The 25577-nt window shown below is 42.8% G+C and overlaps 2 protein-coding genes across 18 annotated transcripts in view; one reads left to right on the forward strand and one right to left on the reverse strand.

The window, feature by feature from the left end:
* Positions 1-25577, reverse strand: part of sm (heterogeneous nuclear ribonucleoprotein L) — a 105356-nt gene that overhangs the window by 6496 nt on the left and 73283 nt on the right. For 7 of the 17 annotated variants that reach the window (XM_070213782.1, XM_070213783.1, XM_070213781.1 and 4 more), the window contains 3 exons: positions 12302-12349; positions 4084-4265; positions 3813-3905 (listed from right to left, as the gene is read on the reverse strand). In XM_070213782.1, the coding sequence (XP_070069883.1) occupies positions 3813-3905; positions 4084-4265; positions 12302-12349 (323 nt within the window). Of the gene's footprint in view, positions 1-3812; positions 3906-4083; positions 4419-12301; positions 12350-12911; positions 13563-25577 lie in introns of those variants that run through there. The other 10 variants (XM_070213787.1, XM_070213785.1, XM_070213789.1 and 7 more) reach the window with 4 other exon arrangements.
* On the forward strand, positions 18517-19215 carry LOC108068669 (uncharacterized). The gene is made up of 2 exons (XM_017158384.3): positions 18517-18638; positions 18691-19215. Exons 1-2 carry the CDS (start codon positions 18636-18638, stop codon positions 19117-19119), a joined length of 432 nt encoding a protein of 143 aa, XP_017013873.1. The 5' UTR covers positions 18517-18635; the 3' UTR covers positions 19120-19215.

Raw genomic sequence — 25577 nt, forward strand, 5'->3', positions numbered from 1 at the left:
CCCCGACACATCCGCATGCAACTATTCCATAGAGTGCGAGGGTCTAAAGTGGGCCGCAATCAAAACGAATATGCCCGAATGGAGTACGAATGGTATGGGTAAGTGTGGGATCGAGTGGGGCTGGTAAAAGTAAATAAAAACTAAATGAGGCTTATCGAGTAGGAATACGAGAAACCCGAAACCGAAAAGCGAGACACGAAACGGAATCATAAAAATAAAGCATTGTATAAAAATAAATATAAACCATAAATCAGTCAAGCAGAAAGCGTCCAGATAGCCCCTGCTGGAATCCCCAGAAACAAAAGGATAATGAAATTACAAACATGCAAACATGGGGCCACCAACACACACACATATTTAGTTATATATGTGTGCGAAATAGAACCGCGTGCCATCAGGATTCTCTGGCCAAATCAAAGAGCGCTTCATGGCTGGATGGTCACTGCTGCTGGTCAACAGCCGCAGCCGCAGCAGCGGCAAACATTCGGTGCGTGTCTAATGAGCTGTGCTGTGCTGCACTCTCTACCCCCCCTTTGCACCCCCTCGGTCCTTGCCATTTTCCACCCCATGACCCCTGGTGCGCCGGCACTGCGTTAATTAAAATGCGACCCTCTCGCCCGAGATCGCTTTGTTGTGCAATGTGGCATGGTGTCTGCTCTGCCATTTGATTTAATTGCTCACGCGCAGCTCAAAAGCAGCATTGGCTGACCTATGCTCCCCATTCAACATCCCTACTACCGCCCCCCTCAAAACTCAATAGAGATACTCCACCCACCATCCACATTGTATCCAAATGTTTTTTTAATGCGTATTTAATTGAGTGCGTGTATTTTTTTGGCCTTTAAAGACTCCCCGCTCCTCTCTTTATTTGACTTTTCCCCCAAAAACCTTTGCCCTGTCAACACAGCTTGTCGTAGTGGTCCCTCGAGCCGAGTCAATCCTCCCCTCCTCTCCTTTTCTGTCCTATTTTTGTCATGCCATTTAACCTGAAAATCAATTTGATGACTTCATCGCCCCGAACCCAGAACCAGAAATAATTAACCAGATTGCTTCGTTGGGGCGGAAGGAAACTGCTTGGCAATATTTTCCTTGGCAGCGAAAGTGGAAATTACAAATCGCAAAATGCAAAAACACAATTCCAGGCATTTCCCCCGGGGTCCCTCTGCCCCTATATCACGAAATATTTGACAGCCTTCCTAGTCAATATCGACTGGCAACGCATTTTTCGGCAGGTTAATCAAATTCCTTGCAACAGAATGTTTATGCCAAACCCTATTAGGATCGAGGCTCATTGAAATCGAATACTGGGTATTTCCGCTTTTCGGCATCCACAGGGTGTAAGGGCATCCGGTCTTCGTGTATCTATAATTTAGGGAAGACACGATCCCGAATGTTTCCCCATGGGAATCCCATTAACGCCAACACATGGTGTGGGTTCGAAAAAAAGGGACTGAGATGGCAAGGAAACTCATGCAACGGCACTTTGATTGAGTGGCCATCAATTTCTCATTCGCAATTCAAACATGTCGGCCCATAAACTCGCAGATACATCCAAACAGACCCCACCCACACACCACACACACATCAACATACGTGCCCATCGACTTTATAATGAGGCAACAACCCTGGCTTTTCACTCTGTGAACTCAGTTGCATAGCGACAGGCGCAGCGAACCGAGCTGCTTTTTGCGATGGGGTTAGAACTCGCCCAGAAACCGAGAGTTGGGCTAAAAAGCGAGTGGGTGGTTGGGTATGAGTAGGGGGCCAGCAGGATGGAGAAATGTATGTTTGCGGCTTAGCCGACCAGTGAATAATGTTTGCGCATAATCATTTTTAATGGCTAATGAGTAGTTTCCGTCTCGGACAGGAAGTTGGCAATAAATTTGGCCCTATGGTCGTCCACTCTCCTCCTCCTCTTCTTTTCCTCTTCCTTCGAGCGCAAGGGTGCAAGTGTCAGAGAAAGAAACTGAACTAAATGGCCGCGCCCTGAATTATCGTGAACCTCCCTCTCCCCACTAAAGTAATGGCCAAATGAGAGTCCTTCTAGAAATTGTGGGTGTATTGCTTGGAACAAAAAGTAAAGTAAAGCAAAGGTCAGTTAAATTATTGGCTAATGGAGGAGGCCACGGTTGGTAAATGCAAAAAATGGAAAACAAATTTAAGTGGAAGAGAATCGATTTATATTGGGCTATGAAGCTCTTGGGTGAAATTTAATATGCTTTGGTTTTTTTTAGGGGTATACTTTACTTTCTAACTAAAATATAAAAACTCCCTTTAAAGAAAATAGAACAACTTTGAACTGAGCTCAAAAGGATTCATTCCAGTTTCATAGCAAAAAATCACTGTCTTTCACGTAAGTGATATTGTATGAGTACCCTGCTTTCGTTTAGTATACGACACAGTGAAATTCCTTAACGATATAACTCCTTTGAAGGATTGAATAACCTTTGGCTCCCAGCTACTTCAGTGTGCAGGGAAAGTGGTTCGTGTGGTCTCCTCCAGTCGCCTTGACTCGCTTTATCACAGACATAAACTAAACAAAACATGTGAGGGAGCTAAGGAATCGTTGTGGTTGGTGGTTCCCCCCTGTGTCCTTGGCGAGCGCAATTGTCAAAGGACACACACTCGTACGAGGGGGCGGAATCATAGTAGCAATAAAGTGAAAGCTCTGGCACACGCTAAAGAAGTTTTTAGCATTTGACTTTGATGTTGGTGGCGCTCCCCACAAGCTCATTGTTCGGTGGCCAGTGGGTGGTGGTAAGTGGGTGGCTTAGATAGCTAAGGCGTTTTCTGTGGCTGCACTAAATGCTCCTCAAGCAGGTTTCCCTTTTTCGCCTGGCGACCGACTAACAATGAGCACATTCCGAATTGCCATTCACCAAAGCTTTTTAATGGATTCTTTTTTGGTCGTCATCGTGTTTTGATTTACAAGCGACTTGCCAATCGTTTTGCCATTGTAGAAGGAGGTGGGCTGGGTTTTTAGCCAAACGCCACACCCACACAGATAAAGCTGATGACGCTGCACTGATTGCTGTCCCGAGGCGACTCTCCAACCGAGAACCCCACACACATGGCGGGGATATTAATCTAAAACGCTTTATCTAAATGTGTTTTGCGGATCCAACTGGCCTACTACATATAGCTGTAGGTCCTCTACTGGTCGTCTTCGCTCTGTCCTGGCCTCGTCCTTTTATTGCCTTTCGTTTTATTTGCACATTTACAAATGGCACACAGACACAAAGTGTTCTTGCGGTTGGCTTTCCCACTCAAAAACACCTTTTTCTTCCTTTCTTCGGCCGATATTTCGCCGCAAAGTGCTGACGACCAAAAGCAAAGCGGCGGCAATGAAATGCGTATTTTTCTCCTCTTTTTTTGTCAGCTTTCTGCCTAAGTGCAAGTTGAGGATATTTCTTTCCTCGCCCTTTTTTTACAATCTAAAAGGTCATAAGCAAAGGGTTGGAACCGAATGGGTTCCCTGAAGAGCTGGTGTTAAACGAACATTTGAGTGTGCTTTAACATTAGTTTGTTTAAGCACGTAGAGACCAAGTAAAAACACTTTCTATATTTCGAAAAAAAAAATCTGAAGATTAAACGACCAGAATTGTGCAAACATTATCTCCGTAAAATCTTGAAGATGATTTGCCAAAATATTTACTAGCTCTCCTTTTGATCTCAACATTCAAATTGAAAGTGTCATATTTAAGAAATTATTTCGTTATTCCCAATTAAATAAATTTATTTTAAATGTAATTTAATCAGTTCCCTTTTCTCCAATCTTACAATTAAAATACAATTTAAATGTTTCAACTTACCCTTGCCACGTTGCCGTACAGGCAAACCAAATTGAAGAGCTTATCCGTGTTGGAAGTGTCGTGGTCCAGGCCGTAGACCATCATGACGGCGCCCTGAGGAAGCGGCAGCAGCAGCAAGATAAGGAAGATAAGGAAAAGTGGGAAAACAACAACAGGAGAGTTAATTAAAATTCCGTCTTGGATGGAGAGGGGAATGTCTTGATCAGAAATTGTGGACAAATAACAATCGTATTTGTCTCCTCTCTCCCAAGAATATTGCAACAATACTCACCTGAGCCTGTCCTTGCGGTGTGAAGGCCACCGGAGCATTGCGTCCGGGAACGACGCCGGCGGGCTCCTTCATCAGGCCAGTGGGATGGATGGCGGCGCCCTTCCAGTTCTCGGGCGTGGTGGGATGATATTCGGGGGCTCCGAATGGCGGGAAGGCGGCGCCGGGTCCCAATAGCGGTGGCTCTTTAAATTGACAAAGATTGTGCGATTGAGCTGGGGCAACTAGTTGATGTTGATGTGGTAGTGGTGCTTGTTGTTGATGTTGTTGTTGGTGGTGGTGGTGGTGGTGTTGATGTGTAGGTGGTACATGTTGTTGTGGTGTCGACAGTGTTGGTACTGCATGTTTTTGGTTATATAATGCATGCAACAACAATAGCGATAGCAAAATTATATAAATGAAACGAAACAAAAAGATAAACGGAAAAAAAATTTGTTTTAGTGTTAGCCAATTGTTTAAAACTTAAAATTAAAGCTAGCCAAAATATTGTTGTTGCATGAGAGGTTCCAAAAGTTGAAGAACGCGGGAGTTCCTTTACTAATATCAAAATCCTAAACCGAAAAGCGGAAACCACGAAGCTGGGCTTACAGACATCACATATCCCTCACTTAGACCAGGGGCGTCTTTTCCAGGGGGGTTCTGACATTTTTGGCTGCGGTTTTTCGAAATGGTGCCCCTTTTATGCCGGCTGCGGTTTGGCATGTAAGTTAATTGAATTTCTGGCAGGCGTAGGAAAAAATGTGCAGAATATACACAGGCCAAATTGGTCTGTAGAGCTTCGTTCTTTGGGGTTCCATTTTGTGTTTTGCTTTACAGCGGTTGCAACCAAAGAGTGGCATCAAAATGGAACCACTCGTATTGGTATTATCCCGCTCCAACCCCCTCCTCCTCCTATCAAAACAATAAAAACGACAGCTTCTGGACGAAGGCAATAACGAAGACCGGGCTCAGGCACCACAAACACCACAGCATCGCAAATCTGCCGACGTCTTGTAATTAAAGCAAAACTGCGACAAACTGCCAAAATGTCGCGCCAAATATGGCTGAGACAGCTCAGCTCGCTAGTTGGCAGGCATTTAATTAACTTTAAAAGTGTCGCCAGCCGGCAGCAGACACATGCAACTGTTTGGCCTTGTTTAAGCCAAACACTTTAACCTAATCACTCGCAAAGTTGAGGGAAAAAGTGAGACACACAGTTGCGCGTTGGGAACTCAATTTGCATGGTGCTTGTTATGCCAAAATGGCTGCCCGAGTTGCCATTTCGTAGCTGTTTTTGTTTTGATTTGATTTAGTTGCACCACGTAGTCGAGTCGTCCTGCCAAAGCCAGCAACTGTGGCTTTGCATTGGGGAGTCGAGAGGAGACTCGAGTTGAGTCGTCCTCTCGTCATGGCTGGTTTATTTTGGACTTTGGGGCTACCTGACAAAATATTTGCATAAAAATCCACACACACACGCGGTGAGAAGTTAGACTACCAAATAGAAAAAAAACAAGGAAAAGTAGCGAAAAAAATCTGGCATTTTTATGTTGGCTGTTAGTTTTGGAGCTGTCCGCTTTTTTATTCGCGAAAGGAGCAAGAGGAGGGTAGCTCGTCCAATGCAAACAACACAAATTGATGCAATTTTTCACAAGCCCTTAATCCGTTTGAATTTACGTGCGAATTTTAAAGCGTTCCGCCCCTGGAAAACTTGGCCTAGGCACGTTTCAATTCACCAACTTTGCCATAAGTAAATAATCCTCGGCCATTGGAACTTGGGGCGGTTTTTGGTTAAGGAAAATGTTTGGGTTTCGTCCACCCCCTCTTATCAACATAAGCCTTCGATACCCCCGAGTCAATAACAATTTCGAATAAACCAAGGCCCCGAAACCACCATAGTTATTCATTTCGAGTGCGAGAGCGAGCACCCCCTGCTGCTTTGGGCTTTAATTGAAATTCACCGCCTTTGCTGATTTGCTGCAACACGGGGCGTATGCGTGACGGCAGGCCAGCCAAGCCAGCCAAGCGAAATTGCTAGCCCCAGCTTCCGTTGTTTGCCCCCGAAAATCAAGTTTTCGCCTTCGCAGCAAGAAAAGAAATATACGCCCTCTGGCTGGACGAAGTCGAGCATGAGGATGAGGACGAGGACGACGTCGTCGGAAGCGTGCCTAAAATGTTTAAGTATTCGGGGAATTGTTGCATGCACAATTGCTGGAAAATGTTTCACACGCAAGGCGTCGAAAAGGAGCAAAAGGTGGCTAACTGAGCAGGTGTAAATTTTCAGCGCGCACAAATTATTTTAGATTATGTGTTTCGGCGGCCAGGCGGAAGTTGGAGTTTAGTTTCGTTTTTACGAAGCATTAAAAGTGTGTTAGTGTGTGTTAGTGTGTGTTAGTGCCAAACCGCAGTCATTTGCATACAGAAATAGAGAAACGCTGTTGTGTGGATTACGTATACGACACGTGTGTCGCGATTAAGTGCTTTGTTGGTTTGCAATTACGGAACTTTCGCTGTGCTGAGGTAGTGGACAGCAGATATTTTGAAATTTAACATTTTCCCTTTAACGAGACTTGCAACAATGCGATGACAAAACAAAATAGAGGTTCTCTGCTACAAAGAACGCATTTCTTCCATCTAACCACAAAAGCGAGCTGCACACAAAATCCATTAAAACTCGGCCTCAATGTGTGTGGGTGAAAGTGGGTGGGTGGCTGTTCCGAAAGGTAAACAAATAAAACAACGCATATGGGTGGTCTGGCTGGTAGTGCTGGTGTTCCACAATGTATTTATGCTGCAAATTGTTGCATACTTTGTGTGCGGCGTATTGGCACACTTTGTCAGCAGGCGACTCTGGGAACCGGAGGATTGCTAGCTGAAAAGTCGGTCCAATGAACAGGGTAATGGCTGGCAACAAACAAACAGCAGCTCTCGTTCACCTTAATTGCAATTTGCTTAAATGTATGCTACAATATTTTTCAGCTGCACTGCCATCCCTTTTCTAACATCCCACCCCTGAGCATCGCTTCGCCGTTCAATGATTTTCAATTTGTTAGAGTCAACTTAGGAGCTTGATGCGAAACTGTACTGCAACAAAATATGCCAAGAGTCATGGCGCCGTTGTCCCGTTTATCTGGCTGCATGCACAGCGCCACGCCCCTCTTGATTTTCCTCCCCTGTTTTTCCGACTCGTGTGCGCGCGACGTCATCATGTGACATTAATTTTCCCCCAAACGCCCCCAACTCGATCTGCGCTCACAGTTTGCGCTCACGTCTTGCATAAACATTTCCATAAGCAGCTTCAAAATTGAATTTGTTTTCATAAGCAAAACTATTATGTTGGCAAAGAGTTGTCCCTGTGTGTGACACGATAGCAGAAACGACGATGAACCCCAGCGGAGGAGAGCTTATAAAAAATAATCATAATAGAGCAGAGAGATTGTGAGAAGACGCTGCCACATGTAAGAAGCTCGGAAGCCCCGATGAGCAGCGCGAGCCAGCTGATTATGTGACAATGCGCCCCTGATTGGTTTTTAATGTTCCGAAAAACTTTTCTACCCAGTAGTGGCTGGCTTTAAGCCTTTAACTGAATACCAGCGGAAATGCCAATGCTTATCGGAATGAAATCAAAGAGCGCAAAGACAACGACCCCCGCACAACCCACGGCAATGAGCCAATTTATATGCGATACGCAAGCCCCTCCGTAGAAATTAGTCCGATAAGCGGACCCAAATGGCAAGGAAAGTGGAGGGAAAAGGATTGCGGATTTTTTACGACAGCCTTGGAGCGTGGAAATAAATTTGTGCTCAACTCTCATGAGCTTAATTACATTTACGGTGGATTTGAATAATATAAACGCATGTAATAGCCGTCGTTGTTGTCTCTCCACCAACTTTTGTTTATATACTTTCCTCCACTCCTGGCAAACAGACAAGCAAACAGACAACGCGAGCAAATACACAGGACAACATAATTAGAAGCACAAAATGGTATTTAAGTCGGTTGGTTCCACTGGAGCGATAGGACCTTGCTTATGAGGATTTATAATATAATTCATAATCACACTCGGTCGGTCGGTCGGTCGTATGTGGGTGTTTGCTTAGCAAATTGGCGTGGCTTGGCCTTTAGTTTGGTCTTAGCTTTCGGTTTTGGCCAAGATCCTCCTCCTCTTGGCTTCGCCTAATTATCGCATTGGTAAACATGCTCCCCCTATGCTTTAATGGCATGCAAACACATGTGCAATCAGTGTCCCCACAGCCACGCCCACGTCCACTCATCCGCCCACTTATCGGTTTGGAGAGTGCTTGGCCATCGGCTCTCGAGTTTTTAGCCCTCCTCGAATTACTCTATTCGAGCAGCTGATGCAGTTTGGTCAAGAGCAAAAAATAAATGTTAAGTGACATTTCGAGAGACGAGAGTTCTCGTTCTCAATGCGATATAAGCTGACTTGAGGAGCGGCACTAGAACTTTAGTGGCCACCCTCGCCAGGGCGATGGTTGTTTGTTGTGGCTTTTGATGTATTGACTTTGTGGGTGGTGGTGGAAAAGCGATAGTCCGCCTCCCACTGACGATTGCATGCGACGTACGTTTTCAAGCGTTTTTCTACTTAATGGAGCTCCGCGTGTGTAAATATACCCTGCATATTTATGATATTCATATACTCCCAAACTATCCCCGAGTCGTAGGAAAAAATTCTCTTTGAATTGCGCAGCCATGCTCTAATAACAAACTTAGTTTTCGCTTTGATAAAGTTTCTCCCCGACTCACTACCCCGCACTTATCAGAGCCTGGGGGAAAAGCGAAAATCGATAGTGCCATAAAAATATAACAAACAATGAGGGAAAAAGAGCCGGGCAAACGGCAAACTATGGCAAAGTGCGCTGTGCAGCTGCGGGGACAATTTCGATATTGTAATTTGGAAAATTGCACGATTCTCAAAGCGGAAGATGGATAGAGGGCAAAAACTGCAAGTGGCGAACGCATTAGCAAAATGTCCAATTAATTGCTTTAGAAAATTACACTTGAAAGTAAGAGCGCGCTTGGCTGACAAAAAGCTGCCATCGTTTTTTTCCTCCTGTTTCTTTTTTTGCCCAGGCTGTCCAGATGCTAAATTAATTACAAATTATAAGGGAAGAGGGGGATGAGATGGAGCAGCCGCCTCCTGCATAAATTAGGCAGCAAAATGGCGGACTTTTTGGTTCATAAAACTGCGAAGCGCCACATTAAAGCAAATCATTAGGCATATTAAGTGGCAATATTCCTTCCCCTTTCTTAGGGGCAGCACAATTTAAATGCAAATATAAAGAAATGCCAATAAAAAAGATCCTCAACCTGTCGCCGCCGTTCCGCAGAAATGAATCAATTGCAAAAGTAATCAAAACGGCAAGCAATAAAGCCTTCAATAATACCACAGGACGCTGATGAATGGCCGACATTACTGCTGAAGGGAAATTTAAAACTCGCAGGATGTGGCCAGAGGATATATTCTGCCTTCCGTCCGGCCAGTAGTCGTCGCAGTCATCAATCACTAGCTTTTGATTGAAGATAATCGACGCAATATTGCGTGGAGTGGCAAAGTTTCCATATCCTTCGGATCCACACCCCCACACAATTTTGGCTCAATAGTTTCCTTGCGGAAGCAGCAGGACTGGTGTGTCCATTAGCGCTCGTTAGTGGGGGCATCTGGTGGTGCAAAGAATGGCGGTGCGAACGAAAGTTCAGCCAGGCGACGACAGCGACATTGTCTTTGTTCGACACGCCATCTAGCGACAGCTAGCGGCAACATCCAACTCATCGTTAGCTGCGTGCGCCGATGTTGACAACAATTTGATTGATCGTCTTTGATTGATGGATGTGCCTGAAACGGCGGCGCCTGATTCAGCTACAGCTTCAGCAAAAGCAGCATCGCTCTCTTGTCCTGCCGGCGACTTTAAAAATCCATTTGCAACTTTTATTGATGCCCAACATAGATTTAATTATCCCCATCGTTCCTGCCGCAAGCGGTTTTATTTTTCTGTTTTTTTTTTTGGTCTTTCTGGTCTGCCAATCCAGTGACCGCAACATGACACAATTTGTCATTTTCAATTTATTGAATTACCATAAAATGCGAGCGACACAATTTATATTTTTCGGACATGCGGGCTGCGGTTGTCGGTTCTCGGTTATTGTTGTACATGTTGCTGCTGTTTTTTCAGTTGATCTTTCCTGCGCCTACCAGCGAAATTATTGGATTTCACTATGAATTTATTGTGGGAAGATGTCTCGCTTTTTGTCGAGAGCGCCCTGAAACCACAAGATTTACGGCCTGTCAGCCAAGGGTTTGTGCGTGGAATTATTCGGCAAAATAACTCTCAGAGGAAAGGGAAAACGAAAACCTAATTTAATTAATTTTAGCTGCCGCAAAGCACAACTTTCGTGGAAAAGTGCATTAGGCGAGCGCAAATATTGGGCTAAAACAAAAGGAAATCAAACAGAAAGGCACCGAAATGCGCTGTCAATCAGCAAAAGTAAGCCACAACAATCAGGCCCACAGAAGGCAAATAAAATGCCACCCACTTCACAGTAATAATGCCAGCAAATTAAGCCACTACAGAAACCCACACATGGATATGTGTATGGATGTATATTATTTTTGCGCAGAGACAACAGCTGCCGAAGTTGGCCAGGGTAAAGATAAACAAACAAGTCAAGTTTGCCTTCGGTGGCCCTGACAACCCTGGCTAAGGGAAAGAACGTGAATATGCGAATTTTTCCTCGGTCCCATTTTGAATGAAAATGCAAATACTCGGTGGCTGAATTTTGCCATATTAACTAAGTGATTGGCGGCCGGGACGGATGTGCGTTTAATGAACGCCCACATAAATCTTCGAGTGACTCGGCCGCTGATCCCATGGAAAACAATCTTGGGGAAATCTTCAGAAGGCAACCACCATAAACATGTCAGCCGCCGGAACACATACACATCACCCCCCTGAACACATCCCCATTGGTATTTTTATGTATTTTTAAGTGTTTTTCAGCTTCTTCCCACCTGCAAAAAAGCGACATCTGCCGCGAGTGATGGTAATGGTGGTGGTGCGAACAGTGGGCGTGGCACAGTTCGTATTGGACAGACTCGAAAGCGGAACATTTAAAAATAAATATAAAACGCAGAGAGCCAAAAAGGCGGAGACCGAAAACCTACAACACACTCTTGCGTACATTTTATTTTAGTCACTTTGAAAAATATTTTTAGCAGGCTGTGCTTTGCCACCCGCAACCGCCGTCGGCTGCTTGCAATTAAAATTAATTTATTTGGTAATTATTGGCCATTGAAAGCATTTATTTTAATTATGGTGCAAATTTGTTCGGCTTCTTGGTCTTTCAATGTGTTCAAACGGCAATTTCATATTTTTATGACACCATCTGATGGCCTGGGTGGATCTCGGGGACGATTAAGAAAATGAGCCATAACAATAATTGACTTGGGGGATAGTATTTTTGCACCTTTCAACAATCAACCTTAAGTACTGAAAACAGAAATGTGCACCTTAAAATCATACCACCCCCTTTATCGCTATATAGATAGGTTTTCGACGTTTTGAATGAAAATTGCGTGCATTGAAAATTATGCAAATGGCCAAGACAATGCGAAAAATGGAAAAATAAACGACCTCCAAAGGAGAAACGGGAAAATCTTGGACGACGTCATCGTTATAGAAATGTTAATGGACCTCGATATAAACAGAAGAAAAGCACACCGAGCAAATGCAATTGAAAATTCATGCAAGACAAAAAATGTAAATTGCATTTTGCTGGCCGGCAGCAGCCAGCAGGAAACTGGAATAAGAACCGATCTGAACGGAAGAGAAGCGAAATTGATTAATGGCTGAAAATAAATTTCGCATACAGATGCAAATTTGGCGCTGGCATCTTTTGATCTTTATATTTCCCTGCCCAGATGCATTGTTTTATTTTGTAATTGAACTTTTACCCATGCCCCTCCTCTGCCACCCCACCCCCTTTCAATTGGAAATTAATTTCGCCGTTTACATTTCATCACAAAAACTCCCGCCCCTCACGTAGCTCCTCCTCATTCAAGTTTTGGCCCCAGGACGATTGATTGATTGATTCGATCTGCAAATGTTGATGTACGTGTGTATTTGTTTGGGCCGTTGGTGTGTTTCGTGTTTAAGGGGGGAGGAGTGTAGTTGTGTGTTTTTGGTGTGCGTGTGTGTTTGAAATGTGCTCTAGTTTCAAATGTACTTACGGCTCTCAAGCATAACAACATTTTCGGGTATAGAAAACAGCGACTTACCTGGAAAGACAAAAGGAAATAAATGCGTTTAATGATTTGTGCAAGCGTTTGAAGCGGCACAAAAATATATATTTCGTATTTAACAATTCAAACAGTGAGTGAGTAGTACAAGAATTCAATTTGAATAATTCATCTGTGTTGAACAGCGTTTAGCGACAAATGTTGCAAAAGGTGGAGGGGGAAATATTCAGTATTGGGAAATCGTAAGAATATAAGTTCGACAAGACAAGGGATTTTTAAACACTACTTTTTAGTGTTGATAATGTTGGTAGTTACCAAGCAATTTTTTTCTGTCGAATCATGTTGTGCCTACCACAAAAAAATGGAAAAATTTTTAACCCATACCAAGATGACCAGTACTAAATACTTTTACTAAATAATATTATTATTCAAAAGAAATCTACTTATTTGACAATATGCCAAAGTTGACTTGAAGAAATATTATTTTAAACAGAAAACGGAATTTTTTGTAGCTACCTTTCTCCCCCCTTGAGACTCAGTGGAAAATTCATAACCTTTTAATACTTTTTAAGCCAATCCGCCGTGAAAACCCTTCGCTTACCGTTCGTTTGATAACAGCCGGGATTATAGGCGTTGATCGGCTGGCGCTTGCGGTAAATATTGGGGTTGCCGCCGAAGCCGCCCATCGGATTACCGCCCGGATTTCCGCCGCCCAAAAGCGGACCAGACTGGCCGTGCATGTAGTTGTAGTTGCTCTTGTTGCCGCCGAACTTGCGCGGCTGCGAAACGACGGCGGTATGAATCAGCTGGCCGGGCGGCACGGGCTGCAACGTTTGCTGCTGCACCGCCTGCGGTGGCAACTGCTGCGGAGGCGCCTGCCACAAAAACGCACTTGCATTGGCGTTCAGGTTGTTCATTTTGCGGCTCTTTTGAGAACGGTTACAGCCAGAAGAACTTCTACTCGATGGACAGCGAAAGAGATTGGTATGCAAGGCAAGCAAGCTAAGAACCCGGTAGCAAAGTCAACGAGTGAACGTGAAGAAACGGAACGATTTCGGTAACACGGTAGAATGTAACACGGTTTTGAAGTTAACACGGTATAAGGTAAAACACTTTGTATAAGCTAACACAACACAAATTTTATGGTCAGAGTTTATTGAATCTTTTTTTGGTTTTTTTATATTTTATATATATTTGTGGTTGTTGTATGCCTAGGTGTACTTTACGGTAAGACGTCTCACAGACGAATGACTTGCATGGCCCAGAATTTGACAGTCCTGAACGCATAGGCCTACTCGGTATTTTTTTCCAGTCTAGAGCCTGCTATGTGAAAAGTTAAAATAGAGTTCCCTTCACGCTTTTGGGTTGGCAACCCTTTTTAAGAGTTGCCGCATTAACTATCGCATTTGTAAACCCTTTTTAAGTGGCAACTTCGATAAATTTGTTCGGATTCAATAATTATATTTATCGATATTTACCTAAAACTTTTCTAACGGAAAATTAATTCAAAATCCAATTTCTTTTCATTTTATCTTATTAGATAAAATGAATAAAGTTCGTTGAAAAATTTATTATTTTTAAGGATACGATTTTGATAAAGATTTTGTAGTTTTCAAGCAAGAATGATGTACAAGAAAAAGGTATTAAAGTGTTTCTTATGAGAATCAATCAAAAGAGCAACGGTGTCATATAAAAAGACAGCGGGAGCTAATGTGAACAGTCGGTGATGGAATCGAATCAAGTTGCCTAGAAAAGAGCCACATTTGCACTTCTTGAACAAAAGATACTTTGTCACCGCAGCACAGTTGCCGGGCGAGAAAGAAATATGGCACATGACAAAGCAAAGTTGCCGCTGCCAAAAAGCCGTGGCAGCCACGCCCCCAACCGCCCTTCCGTCCGTTAGTCCGTAGAATGGAAGAGTGCCCTCCCAAAACGACATGCCACGAGCCACGGAATGCGCCTGTGTCTGCGAGTGTGAGAGCGGAACGTGGCCATTGTGGCAAGTGCCAAAAAATGCCACACGAATGGGAAGTCCATTTTCGGAACAGAGAAGGGGTGGCAGCAGTAAAAAATAAAACGGGGACGGGGGCTGCTGCATTTGCACAGCCAAAACAAAGGCGGAAAAACTTTAACCGCAAAAGTTTTTATTTACTCGGGCTACCCGAAAATCCGCAGCAGGTGAAACTTCTTCTTTGGTGCGTGGCCAGAAAAACATCAAAGTTGCATTAAGTGGCAGCAGCGCTTCTAGCACAAAAACCCTTTAATTGTATGCCGAAATTAACTGGGAACAACGCAAAGTAAACTAAGAAAGATGGGTTCTTAAACAAATTTACTTAAAATATTTTCGTAGCAAACGTTTATCTTACTTTATGGCAGCATTTATTAAATCAGTGTTTAGTAAATACACATAAAAAATTGTAAACGTGCAATAAAAACAGTATTTTTACATATTTAAAATTAGATTTCAAATTATTTATCAATGCTTTTAAATTTAATTAAAAAGTTTTCATCTTTAATGTATTTCAACTTCGGAAACCTTACGGATTTATTTTATAAAAGGTTGAATACTTTTAGACCCTTCAATAAGTGATTTTGATTTCTGCGATTTGCCCCTATATTTACTTTTTCAGTAACCGTAGCTAACCATTCAACTCTGAAGAATAAATAATGTGGCTGTCAAACACTTTAGGAACTTCTTTAGGGGCTTATTTCGATTGGCTCAATTATTGCCACCTTACGGCCAATTAAAGTCACTCTCTGTGCACTTGAATTGGACTCACTCTCCATCAAGCTCGAGGGGTGAAATCCCGTCAGGCGGAATCAGAATCAGAATCACAAAATGGCATGCCTAATGAGGACTGAAATGCATTTCATTATGCCGGCGACGACGAATGCATGGCCCCGAACTCCAGAGCGGCACTTTGCTTAGCCCCTCTTGACCCGATTTCCACCTCTTGGCCCTGTGCTCAGAGTGCGTTAATTGCTCTGGCACAGGCAGATGGATGGAACGCTTGACAGGTGGTAGGGCAGGACGGGACAGGAAAGGACAGGAATGAATAGGAATGGACAGGAATGGAGTCCTGTAAGGGCAGGAGCACCAGAAAGGTTGGTCTGAAGTGTTTTGGGTTCCGGACACACATTTACTGAATTATGCAAGCCGGCCATAGTCATAGATCTTTTACGAGCCATTAGGTCGTGCGAATCTGTAAATGTGAAGGTATCTTCTCCTGGCACAGAAATCCCATTCGAGCCACATTTGTGCTGCTCAATCACCGAATTCCTTTCGATTGCCAAAAATAACCCAAAACAATGGCACGACCACACAACCAAACACAACACACAACACAACTAAGGCATTTTTAATGAAGTGTATCTAATATAGAAATTAATTAAACAAAACAGCAAACGACAGCAGAGCAGGCGTATTTACATGGCCCGGGTGTGGATTGCAAGACATTTGCCACATGCCAGCGGCCATGGTCACCCCCTGGGAGCTCAAAAAAATGGAAGAGAAAAATATACAGGGGCGTGCAGGGGGGCTCTGTTCATCATTGCCTTCACAGGTGACAGCACAAGTTCAACGTGTTGAGTGAAAACAGCAACTCAGCTGCTGACGTTCCCGAGTTTCGGGGTTCATTCATTATGCTTATTAGATTTGCCTGTCTCTGGCATTCTGTGCTTTCATTCTCTATTGTTATTCTAGCACATTTATAGGATGCAAAACGCAGACAACACAGACGAAATAATTAGAGGCTGCGTTTAAATTTAATTACATTAAAATGCCTTGAACAATTTCGGTTTTGTGTTTCTGTTCTATTTCGAAAAAGGCTCTGCATCTGTGAAGTATTTTGTAATTAATAAATTCCAAATTATAAGGTCCACAGAAGCATATTATTAATATTAACCTGATCTAATAAGCAGAAGTTAAAGCTTTAGAGACGTTCGCAATCTATATTTTTGGGATATCTTCGAGATTTCTCTTTGAAAATATGACAATAGACTGAGATTTTCTATTTAGTCTTATTTCTTAGCTCTGTAAAATGCACTTAAAGTTAAGAACGCATTCGCTATAGAAATCCCCAGAGTGCGCTCCCATCTGTTTAACCATTTCCTCGGGCTACTCCAGTCGTAACAACAAAATTTCACTTTTCCTTTTGATATGTGACATTTATGGCCAGGCAGTTTTAAGCCAAAGCTGCAGTTTTACCTCCGAAGATAACGCCAAAAGTGTGTGAAAGTTGGCTGAGAGTTTGTCATGCAATTAGAGCAACATGCGACGACATGGACGACGACGGCGACGACGAAGACAGCTCTGGGAAACTCACGCTCCGTTTGGGAATGCGTTTTCCGCTTGCCTTGGATTCAGCTGGAAAATCAAGTTTTCCCATCTCGCCGCTGGAGGAGTGGGGTGTAGTGTCCATGGCCAGGAAATAAAGCTGCAAACTGGCGGCCAAAAGTGGTTTTCACCAATTGAACTCGTTTGAAGCCGCCGTTGTTGTTGTGTGCAGTTCGCTTCTGATGCAAGCAAATCGAACGGAATCGAACGGAATTGAACGAAATCGAAATCAAAATCACTTTCGGAATGTGCGTTGCCATGGAGCCATTGAACCGAGCTCATCAGGAGCCATTGGCCATTGGCCACTGCCATCATCGTCATCATGGCGGTTATGTAAGCATATCGCTGCGAAAACTGCAACTCGTCCAGGGACTCGATGCACTGCGACGTTTATTTGTTTGTTTTCTATTTCAACAGCGCAAATAGAAATATGCGTAAGTGGGGAAACATTGTTGCGGCGAAAGTTTCCCTCTGTCGGCCGCTGACCACGAGCGTATTTGATGGCTCTTGGCCATAAACGTTGCTCCAGCTGCCATAAAAACTGGAGCGATTGAGGCGATGGATAGGGAAGTGGAAGTGGCAGTGGAAGGATGTGGATGTGGCAAAAAGGAAGTAAATAATGCGGTGAAACGAAATTGGTGAAATGGGAAATTGTTTATTGCGGACACAAGTGGAGCTCAAGCACAAGAGATGGAAATTGAATTTACCGAGAAGAACTCCTTGTGTACATACCAGGAAATTCAAAACAAGAACTTTCTTTCTGCATAACAAAGCAAGCACATAGAGGAAAAATTCTTTAAATTGCCATACAATCTCACATACGATCCTAACAAATTATAAGCAAATTAATGCACGTGCTTAATCTAATAAGCCGCGAACATAAATCCAAACATAAATATTCTGGCCATCATCTGTCTGTCACTTTGAATTAATGCATTAATCGCTGAGCGCAGGCTGAAATGTGAAAAATGTTTCCCAAAATATATGTGCAGTGGGATTTACGCGACAGATTTCATCGCGAAATAAAATTGCACACAAAAAGATCGCTGTACAATGTTCAAGTGTCGTAAATAAATTTAAAATCTAATTCAAATTGGACTGCGAAAATGCGCTACACTCAGACAATTCGGTTTGGGAATTGTTCCGGAAATCAGTCAGACTCCCGAGTATTTTTTTCTTTTTCTTCATTTAATTGAATATTTTCGTACCGTGTATATTTGGATGAATGCATAGATCATGGCGATTTAAGTGTCTGAATATTTTCAAACCGCCTGAAGTAAACAAATGCCCAAATAAACAAGCGGACATTCTGATGAAGAGACCCCCCACTGCCCCCCTTTCGACTGTTGCATAATTCGCCAATTTTATTTTCCCACACAGAATCAGTAGCCCCATATTGAACGATTTCATTGAAAACAGGCGCACGCAGAAACTATCAACAACGGAGCGTCATATATTGAAAGCACTGTGGAAATTGTAAACACTGAAAAATGCCAAGAGGAAAGAGCTCTTTTTCGCACTCCATGGGGCTGAGTGGAAATTTGATTTTGGCGTCTCATTTATGAGGTAGATTCAAACCAAAATTTAACGCAATGCAGGCACACAGAATCTGTTTCTATTAATCGCTTTTATTTCACATTGAATTTCTCGCGTGCCTCTGGTCTATTTGTTTGCCTTTGGCGCTGTTAATGAATATCCATTTTGGCCAACTTTCCAAGTGCGAAGCAAGGTCAATGCCAGCACAGCGAGAGTGAGCCAATGAATGAGAGATATTAAGATGCTGGATAATCAGCTGGAGAGCAAGTAGGAATTCCCTGGAAAATTTTCTCAGAGCTTATATAACATTTAAACCAGCGAAACTGTTTGAATTTCGATTTGAAGCATTAAAAATTGATTTTCCGGATGATTTGCAGCAAATTAAGATTCTAACTTTTCAAACTGTTCATTCCCAGCAGGATCTCTTGAAAGAAAACAATTTGTCTTGACATAATGGTAAGATCATATAAAGCATATATAATAGTTGTAAACCCTTTTTCCCCTACAGAAGCAGCTCCTGGTGTTATCTTTTATTCTCCTCTTTGGCTTTGCAATGGGTGGGCATGCCGTCGGTCACGTGGCTGAAATGTGCCAACCGCAATTAAACAGGCAAGATTTATTCGATCTGGCAGTGACCTCCGGCATTAAGGTGCTCATCCGGCAGGTGGAGTTGTTCAACGAAGACTTGCCAATCTCTTCGAATTTGATGGTTCAACTCACGACCATGTTTTCCAAGTACATTCTGTCCGGGAAGAGCATTAAGTTCATCCTACGGTTGCTTTATGTGGCATGCAAGCTAAACAAACCGGCAAAAGGTGCTGTTAAAGAACGAGCTAAAGCCGAATTAGGCTACTTATGCTTGTGGGAGTTGGGCAAAGAAAAGTGCTATTCATACAAGGACAAGGAGGAAGGTGACTTTTCTATAGAGATTCCATAAATATAGAAATTTGTATCTCCCATTTACACATTGTCATATGTTTAGCGACTAGAGACAAATACAAATAAATATTAAAAATACAAATTAAAAAAAATATTCACTTGGTTTTTGAATAGTGTATGATATTTTCCGTAATAAATGGAAATAGGCTTCTACTTAAAATGTAACTAATACTTTTACCCAAAAATAATTTAAAGTGGCAGTCTAATGATTCCTTGCTTTAGATACAATGCTTGCATTGTACGAAACTAATCCTCGCTGCTCGTTTCGTTCTTTGCCATGCTCACTCAGCAAATTAAAAAGTGCAATGGGCTGGCTGGATTGGATTCCCCATAACCAAAGGGGAACCACAAGCTGCCGATCGAACAACAGCCGACAAGGTCTGCCGTTTATTAAAATCGGCGCACATGAGAGATAGAGAAATGTGTAGAGAACAGTACTGGCGGCACTGGAGCTGTGTCACAAAAATATTTCATAAGTTTGCCACCAACGACGACGAAGCAATTAAATGTCAAAGCGCTGCGCTGCCATTTTGTTATTTGATTGCCCAGAGGCTGTCGAAGCCAGAGCAATAAATTGCGACAGCCTGTTGGGAGTTGCAAGTGCAACTGGCAATGCAATTCCAACCCAGCACCTGCGCCGCTACCATTGCACTTTGCCTAAGCAAACAGGAGCGAGAGATACATAAGATACACAGTCGAGTTGTGTTAGTCAACCAGCGAGGCTTAAGTTTGTTAATTTACGAGAGTACTGCATCCGTCAGTTTCAGCTATCCCTTACTTCTCCTAATTATAGCCAGACTACGAGGCGTATACGCAATATTCAAGGCTTTAAATACGCATACGCCCCGTGGGCCGGCTAATTATGGCCTTCATTGACCAAGAGCATATGCTGCGAATTTTTGGGATGAAAAATTGTTTTAAAAAACAGTATCCCCAACGCATAAATCACGCATACGCCATGTTGTACCTGCCAAGGCATTGATTTATGCTCGGCCAGATATTTTTCACACCATTTTTAAGTAACTTTTATTATGACAAACGCGGGGATGGCATCTGACGCGCCTTGTTTCAATCCTGATTTTTCGCCAGCAAACGAAGCTCATCCAGCTCCTGCGATTCCTTAACATTTGGCAGGTGGCGGCACATTGAGGGAGCCTGTGATAAATGGCCACCTATTAAGCGAGCACTTAATGGCGCATAACGTGTGATATATTGACAGCCAGCAGTGTGCCTGGCATATAACCAAAATAAGCTAAGAAGGCTAAGAAATGGGTCAATTAATAGCCAGCTGACTGACTGACTGGGCCCAACAGCAGCATCCCTGCTGCTGCCGCTCCATTTCATTTGGCTGACTAAACAAAATTCCCCCTAGGCTTAGCCATTGTAAATTCCTTAACAATAAACGCTCTCGCTCAAAATCTCATTATGTTAAGTAAAAGAAAGGTTGTGTGTGTGTTCTTTTCGTTGGCAAAACAAAGAACGAAAATTATTACCACTTTTGCTGGGTTTGCAGCAAATTGAATTGATTTTAATCTCCAACTTCCTACCCAGGACTCCCTCTTGTTCCAATAAAATTTGCATTTGAAATCGCTTTTCAACGAAAAACCAAAAAAAAAAAAAAAGAAAAGAACTTACACACAGGAGCTGTCTGTTTCCTCTGTGAATTAAATTCGGGACCAATAAAAAAAGTTAAAAGAGAGAGCGACGAGAGCGAAGAAAAAAATTTGCAAACACTCGGCCAACTTTTATGCGTGTGCCGGATGCGATAAGAGCCACAAGGCGATGCCAAAACAGATACACATACATACATAAGTCGGGGGGATGTGTCTACCCACAATCTGCCCGCTCGCAAATAAACTTAAAAGACATATGAAAATCAGTTTTTGAATATTGGTGAGGAGCAAACAGGCAGACTGTTGCTGCCTGTGCGTGTATGTGTGTGTATTCTAGTAGTATCCTTCGCTTTTGCTCCTGCTGGAACAGCACTTTGTCCTGGCACAGAGCCAGCGAAAAGGAAGGGGGAAGGAGGGGACAGTGTAACCCCCCGGGCATAGCATTAGGGTAAATGTAAATGTATGCACAAGTATGTGCGAGGGAGGGTCGGGGCTCGCATATCTCTGTGAGCCTGCATGCAGCCAGCAGCAAATGTAGCACGGGAAATTTAGATTTTTGGGTCATTACTTTGCCAAAGAAAATTCGCAGCCAGAGTTCCGTGTAATACCCCTCCGTTACGCCATAGATCTACATACATATTTCTCAGCAATCGATTGAAAAGTCAGAACGTTTGCTAATCCCGGCACTGCATTTATGCCGATGCCTGTGTTGAACCATTCATTGGATCAAATGCCACTCGCAACACAATTATCGCATCAACACCACCGAAAGCCGCATAATGGCCACGCAACGTGGTGAAAAACATTTTCCAAAATCATGTTAGTTCAAGGCCCAAAAGCTAAAAAGGCCAAAATCAGGAAGAATAGACTTAACAGACTGCAGATGCGATGCAAATTGAGCGTGGCAAATGTGTAGGTAATAAAAATACCAAACGAGCGGGGCGAAAAATTCGGGAAACCTCTTTGAAAATGGAAAAGGTAAGAGCACTACAACAGGTGAATAAAAATAGTGCATTCGTCAGTTAAAATGTTCGATTTATTACCCGCTTTTCACTCTTCAATTCACCTGGGTAATCGCCTGATTGCAACTAAAAATTTATGATCCAATTTTTCTTATCAATGGCACCAATAAAAATTGGCTTAAAGCGCAATCAATGTGAAGTACCTCACGAAGATTACTTCCAGTCTTGATTAAGCCCACAATCTCTAATTATGTTTGCTTTAACTTTGACCATCGAGTAGTAATCGAATCATTAGCTTGAGGCCTATACAATTAAATCAGCTTAATTGAGAGGTTGTTGGAGGGTCAATTAATATTTGGAGTTTGATTAGTTGTTATCGGATTTACCTACTATATTTACTTGAAATTTTCCTTGAAGCACAAACTAGTTTCCAAGTAAACAAGTTTGCCAACAATCCCGAAACTCGGGCCATCAATTAAAAAACCTTTTTGCCAAAATTAGCGCACTCAATTAATTTGGAAAACGCTTTTCCTCTTCCCCACTGAAGGGCAAATATCCTAGTGGAGACAAGTTGCAGCTGCCACGCCCCCACCTTTTACTACCGCCCACGGACGTGCCCGTGCTCAAACCCTCACACTCACACACACAGTATACACACCTTGACAGTGAGTGAAATTTCAATTAATCAAGCGGCGGAAAGGATCCCTCTGGACGGGTTAACCCGTGTCTACACAGCAACCGGATTCGACCCAGAAAACCAAGTAGATGAAGAGGATGGAGGATGGAGGTGGATGCCACGAAATTTCCACCTTTCCACCTAGAAAACTGAGAGAGTGAAAGCAGCACACATTTCCCTTTCGCTCTTGCAGGTGGTGATTAGTCATTATTTATTTTAAAATCAATTAGGTTGCCTTGACGTGAGACGTGAGAGTGCAGGTTGGGTTGGGTCGGTGGTTTGATGGGTTGATATAAGGAGGAGATGAAGGAGGGGCCATAAAAGTTCACGTCTCATTGGCAGGCAAAAACATTTTTGCACATAACTCTTTGGCTTTCGGCTTTTGTGCTGAGTAATTTGGCAAATATTTGACATTTGTTTTTGTTCGATTGGTTGGTAAATTTAGCAATTTTCCCCAAAATTGATTTCTCAACGATTTTTTTTCCCATTGCATAGCCTATAACAATAAAGTTTAGAAAATATTCCTTACATATGTCAAGCCTTAATTGGCAATTACTTTTGCCCGCAGAAAGCCACAATCGACATGCTTGAAAATTTCGTATTGGCAAAGTCATTGGAATCTTCAGAGAATCCAAGAGCAAAACTAATTAACTTTTGGAAATGCGTTGAATTTGCTGAGACACCTGACAAATATTTGATTCGTAAATTATTGCAATCTGGTGGAGAGCTTCTACCTCACCCAAAACGATGACTGTGTAATTGAACGAATGAGGAAATGAATTCTGCATAGCTGATGAGCAATAAAGACATCGCCTCTGCCAAATGCAAATCCATCGAGAGAGTACAAGCAGAATGAGCAGAAATGTGAGGCAGGAAATTAAATTTACAAGAAATTGCACAATAGTCAGAAGTCGGGGCAAAACTGTTGCATATCCATCTGCCAGGATATAGACATCCACACTGTTATTGTTGCAGGGGATTAGGTGGGTGGGTTTTCTTAAGCACAGCCTGTCAACGTTTACAGATTGGTTTTTCGGTCAGCTGGCTTAAGGAAAACACAAATGACAAATCTGGGAAAATCCCGACTAAGAACGAGAAGCAGAAGCATAATTTTATTTAAATTAGTTTTCTTACGCCCCCGTTCTCACTTCTTTTGTTCATCTTTTAATAAATATTTAAGTACTGCAAATAGAATATTTAATGGCTCATCAGACTTGTAGCCAAAGTGAAATCCATGAGTCTAAATTCCATGACGCTAAAAGTCGCTCAAGCTTTTGAAGTGCTGCAACAATTAAAACAAACTATACAGGCGCCATGTGTTGTCCTTTTTTGCGACCCGGGGCCAAAGCTTATGAAATTAATCAAACAATGTAAACGGATGGATGGGTTGGCAGGGGGAAAAGCGGGAGCTAAGGACTCATGTGGCAGCAGAACATGCATAAATCAGAGCCAGTTTTCCCTGGGAAATACATAGTTGTGTGTTGAATGAAACAACGTCCCCAGAGATTTTGTCGTGAGCTGGCCAAAAAGTCAAAAGCTCGCTGGAGGGTTGAGTTTTGCTCTGCGTTCCGTTTCGCACAATTCCCATTCATCAGAGCCTCTTAGTTCAGAGTTGCCGCCAGCATGCCAGGGTTGCCAGCTTGCCGGAGTGGAGGGGCCATATAATAACGCTCTAATTTGCATGTGCAGCTGCAGCTAGCTGGATGATCAAATGAAAAATTTCAACGCATGTCACATGTGTGTGCCATGTTCCAAAGCCACGCCCAGCAAATGGAGCTTGGCAAATATTATATTTTAACGAAATTTCATTTAAAACAGAATTTATTCAGGCCCACAGTCGGTGGTTAGTGCGGCGGCAGCCGTCCAAGGTTGCCCTCCATTAGGAGCACACACTTTCCATTACATGCCATGGCAAAGTTTAATTGAATAAGTTTTCTTTTTTTTAATTCAGCCAGCTTGTCAGCTGTTAGCCATGGGAGGTAGTTGGTTATTTCCTCCCCTTTGGCTGCAATTAACTTGAGTAGTGCATAATTCAAGCGACCGACCTCCTAAGATGTTTTTGCTCTCGCGGCATCTCCGAGTCAGTTGCCATTTTCATTTGAATTCTTCATCCCCCCTCTTCAGTTTTTCCAACGATTGCAGGCATTTTGCTAATTCAATTTCCCGGCCATCAGAGCGACGTTTGCCATTCGCATTCGCGGTTCGCATTCATTGTGTTTGGGACAAGTTGCCTTGTCTTTTGTTACAGTTACAATTTCCCAACGTCAACAGTTAACAGCCGTTTGCATACGTAGATATTGCGCAACTGCAGCAGCAAAAGCAACAAAGTGCCCGCAGGCCCTGCGAGAGCCCGACTTTTCCGACTTTTCCGACTGTTCCGACCACTAAAATTGTCGCTGGCTGCGCTAAAATTAAATGCTTAGTTGGACGACAACCGCCGATGACAGTTGCACAATGTCCCCGTCAGTCTTTTGTTTCCATGCATGTAATCTGTCCCAGTGCGAGTGCGCTACTCTGCTGCCGCTGCCGTTGACTGAGTGGCTGGAGATGCGGCGCCGCCAATTTACGTTGCATGCAACTTTGAGCCCTGCCAACAACAACAACAGCGAGACAGAGGCAATAGCAAAGGCAAAGAGGCCCAAGGTCCAAGGAACACGAGACTCTTGACATGTGATATTCGAACTTTGGCCCCCTCGTTAAAGATTTCTTCCTCAGTGCATCCCGATGGGCGGCAGTATTTCCACGAGGGTTCACTAGAATCATCCTATTCGCTTTCTCTAACTATCAACGCAGTGTTGCCTGAGCTTTTATAGTTTAATAGTATTGTATCTTTAAACAACTTGAAATAAATCTATTTAAACTACTATACCTAAAGTTCCTAACACTCAAACATTTTTTGGAATAAAACTGGAAAACAAATATTATAAATATTTTCGATAAATTAAAAGAGAAAACTTGTTAAATGTATCAAATTAACAACGATATATAATTATTATCTATCGTAAACAATAGGACTTTATTTATTTTTTATAAGCCAATTAACGTTTATTATTGATGTTCTCACTCAACTTGTGTTGAATTACACATTCATAGCCTTGAAATAAATAATTCTAAAGCCATTAAAAATGAAGACTTCCACAAAACCACAATTAAATAGCAACTAAATCTGGCATAAGATGATCTGTGGTAATGTAGTTTTCTGAAT

The sequence above is a fragment of the Drosophila takahashii genome, chromosome 2R (assembly GCF_030179915.1).
Source record: "Drosophila takahashii strain IR98-3 E-12201 chromosome 2R, DtakHiC1v2, whole genome shotgun sequence".
Classification (NCBI taxonomy): Eukaryota; Metazoa; Arthropoda; class Insecta; order Diptera; family Drosophilidae; genus Drosophila; species Drosophila takahashii.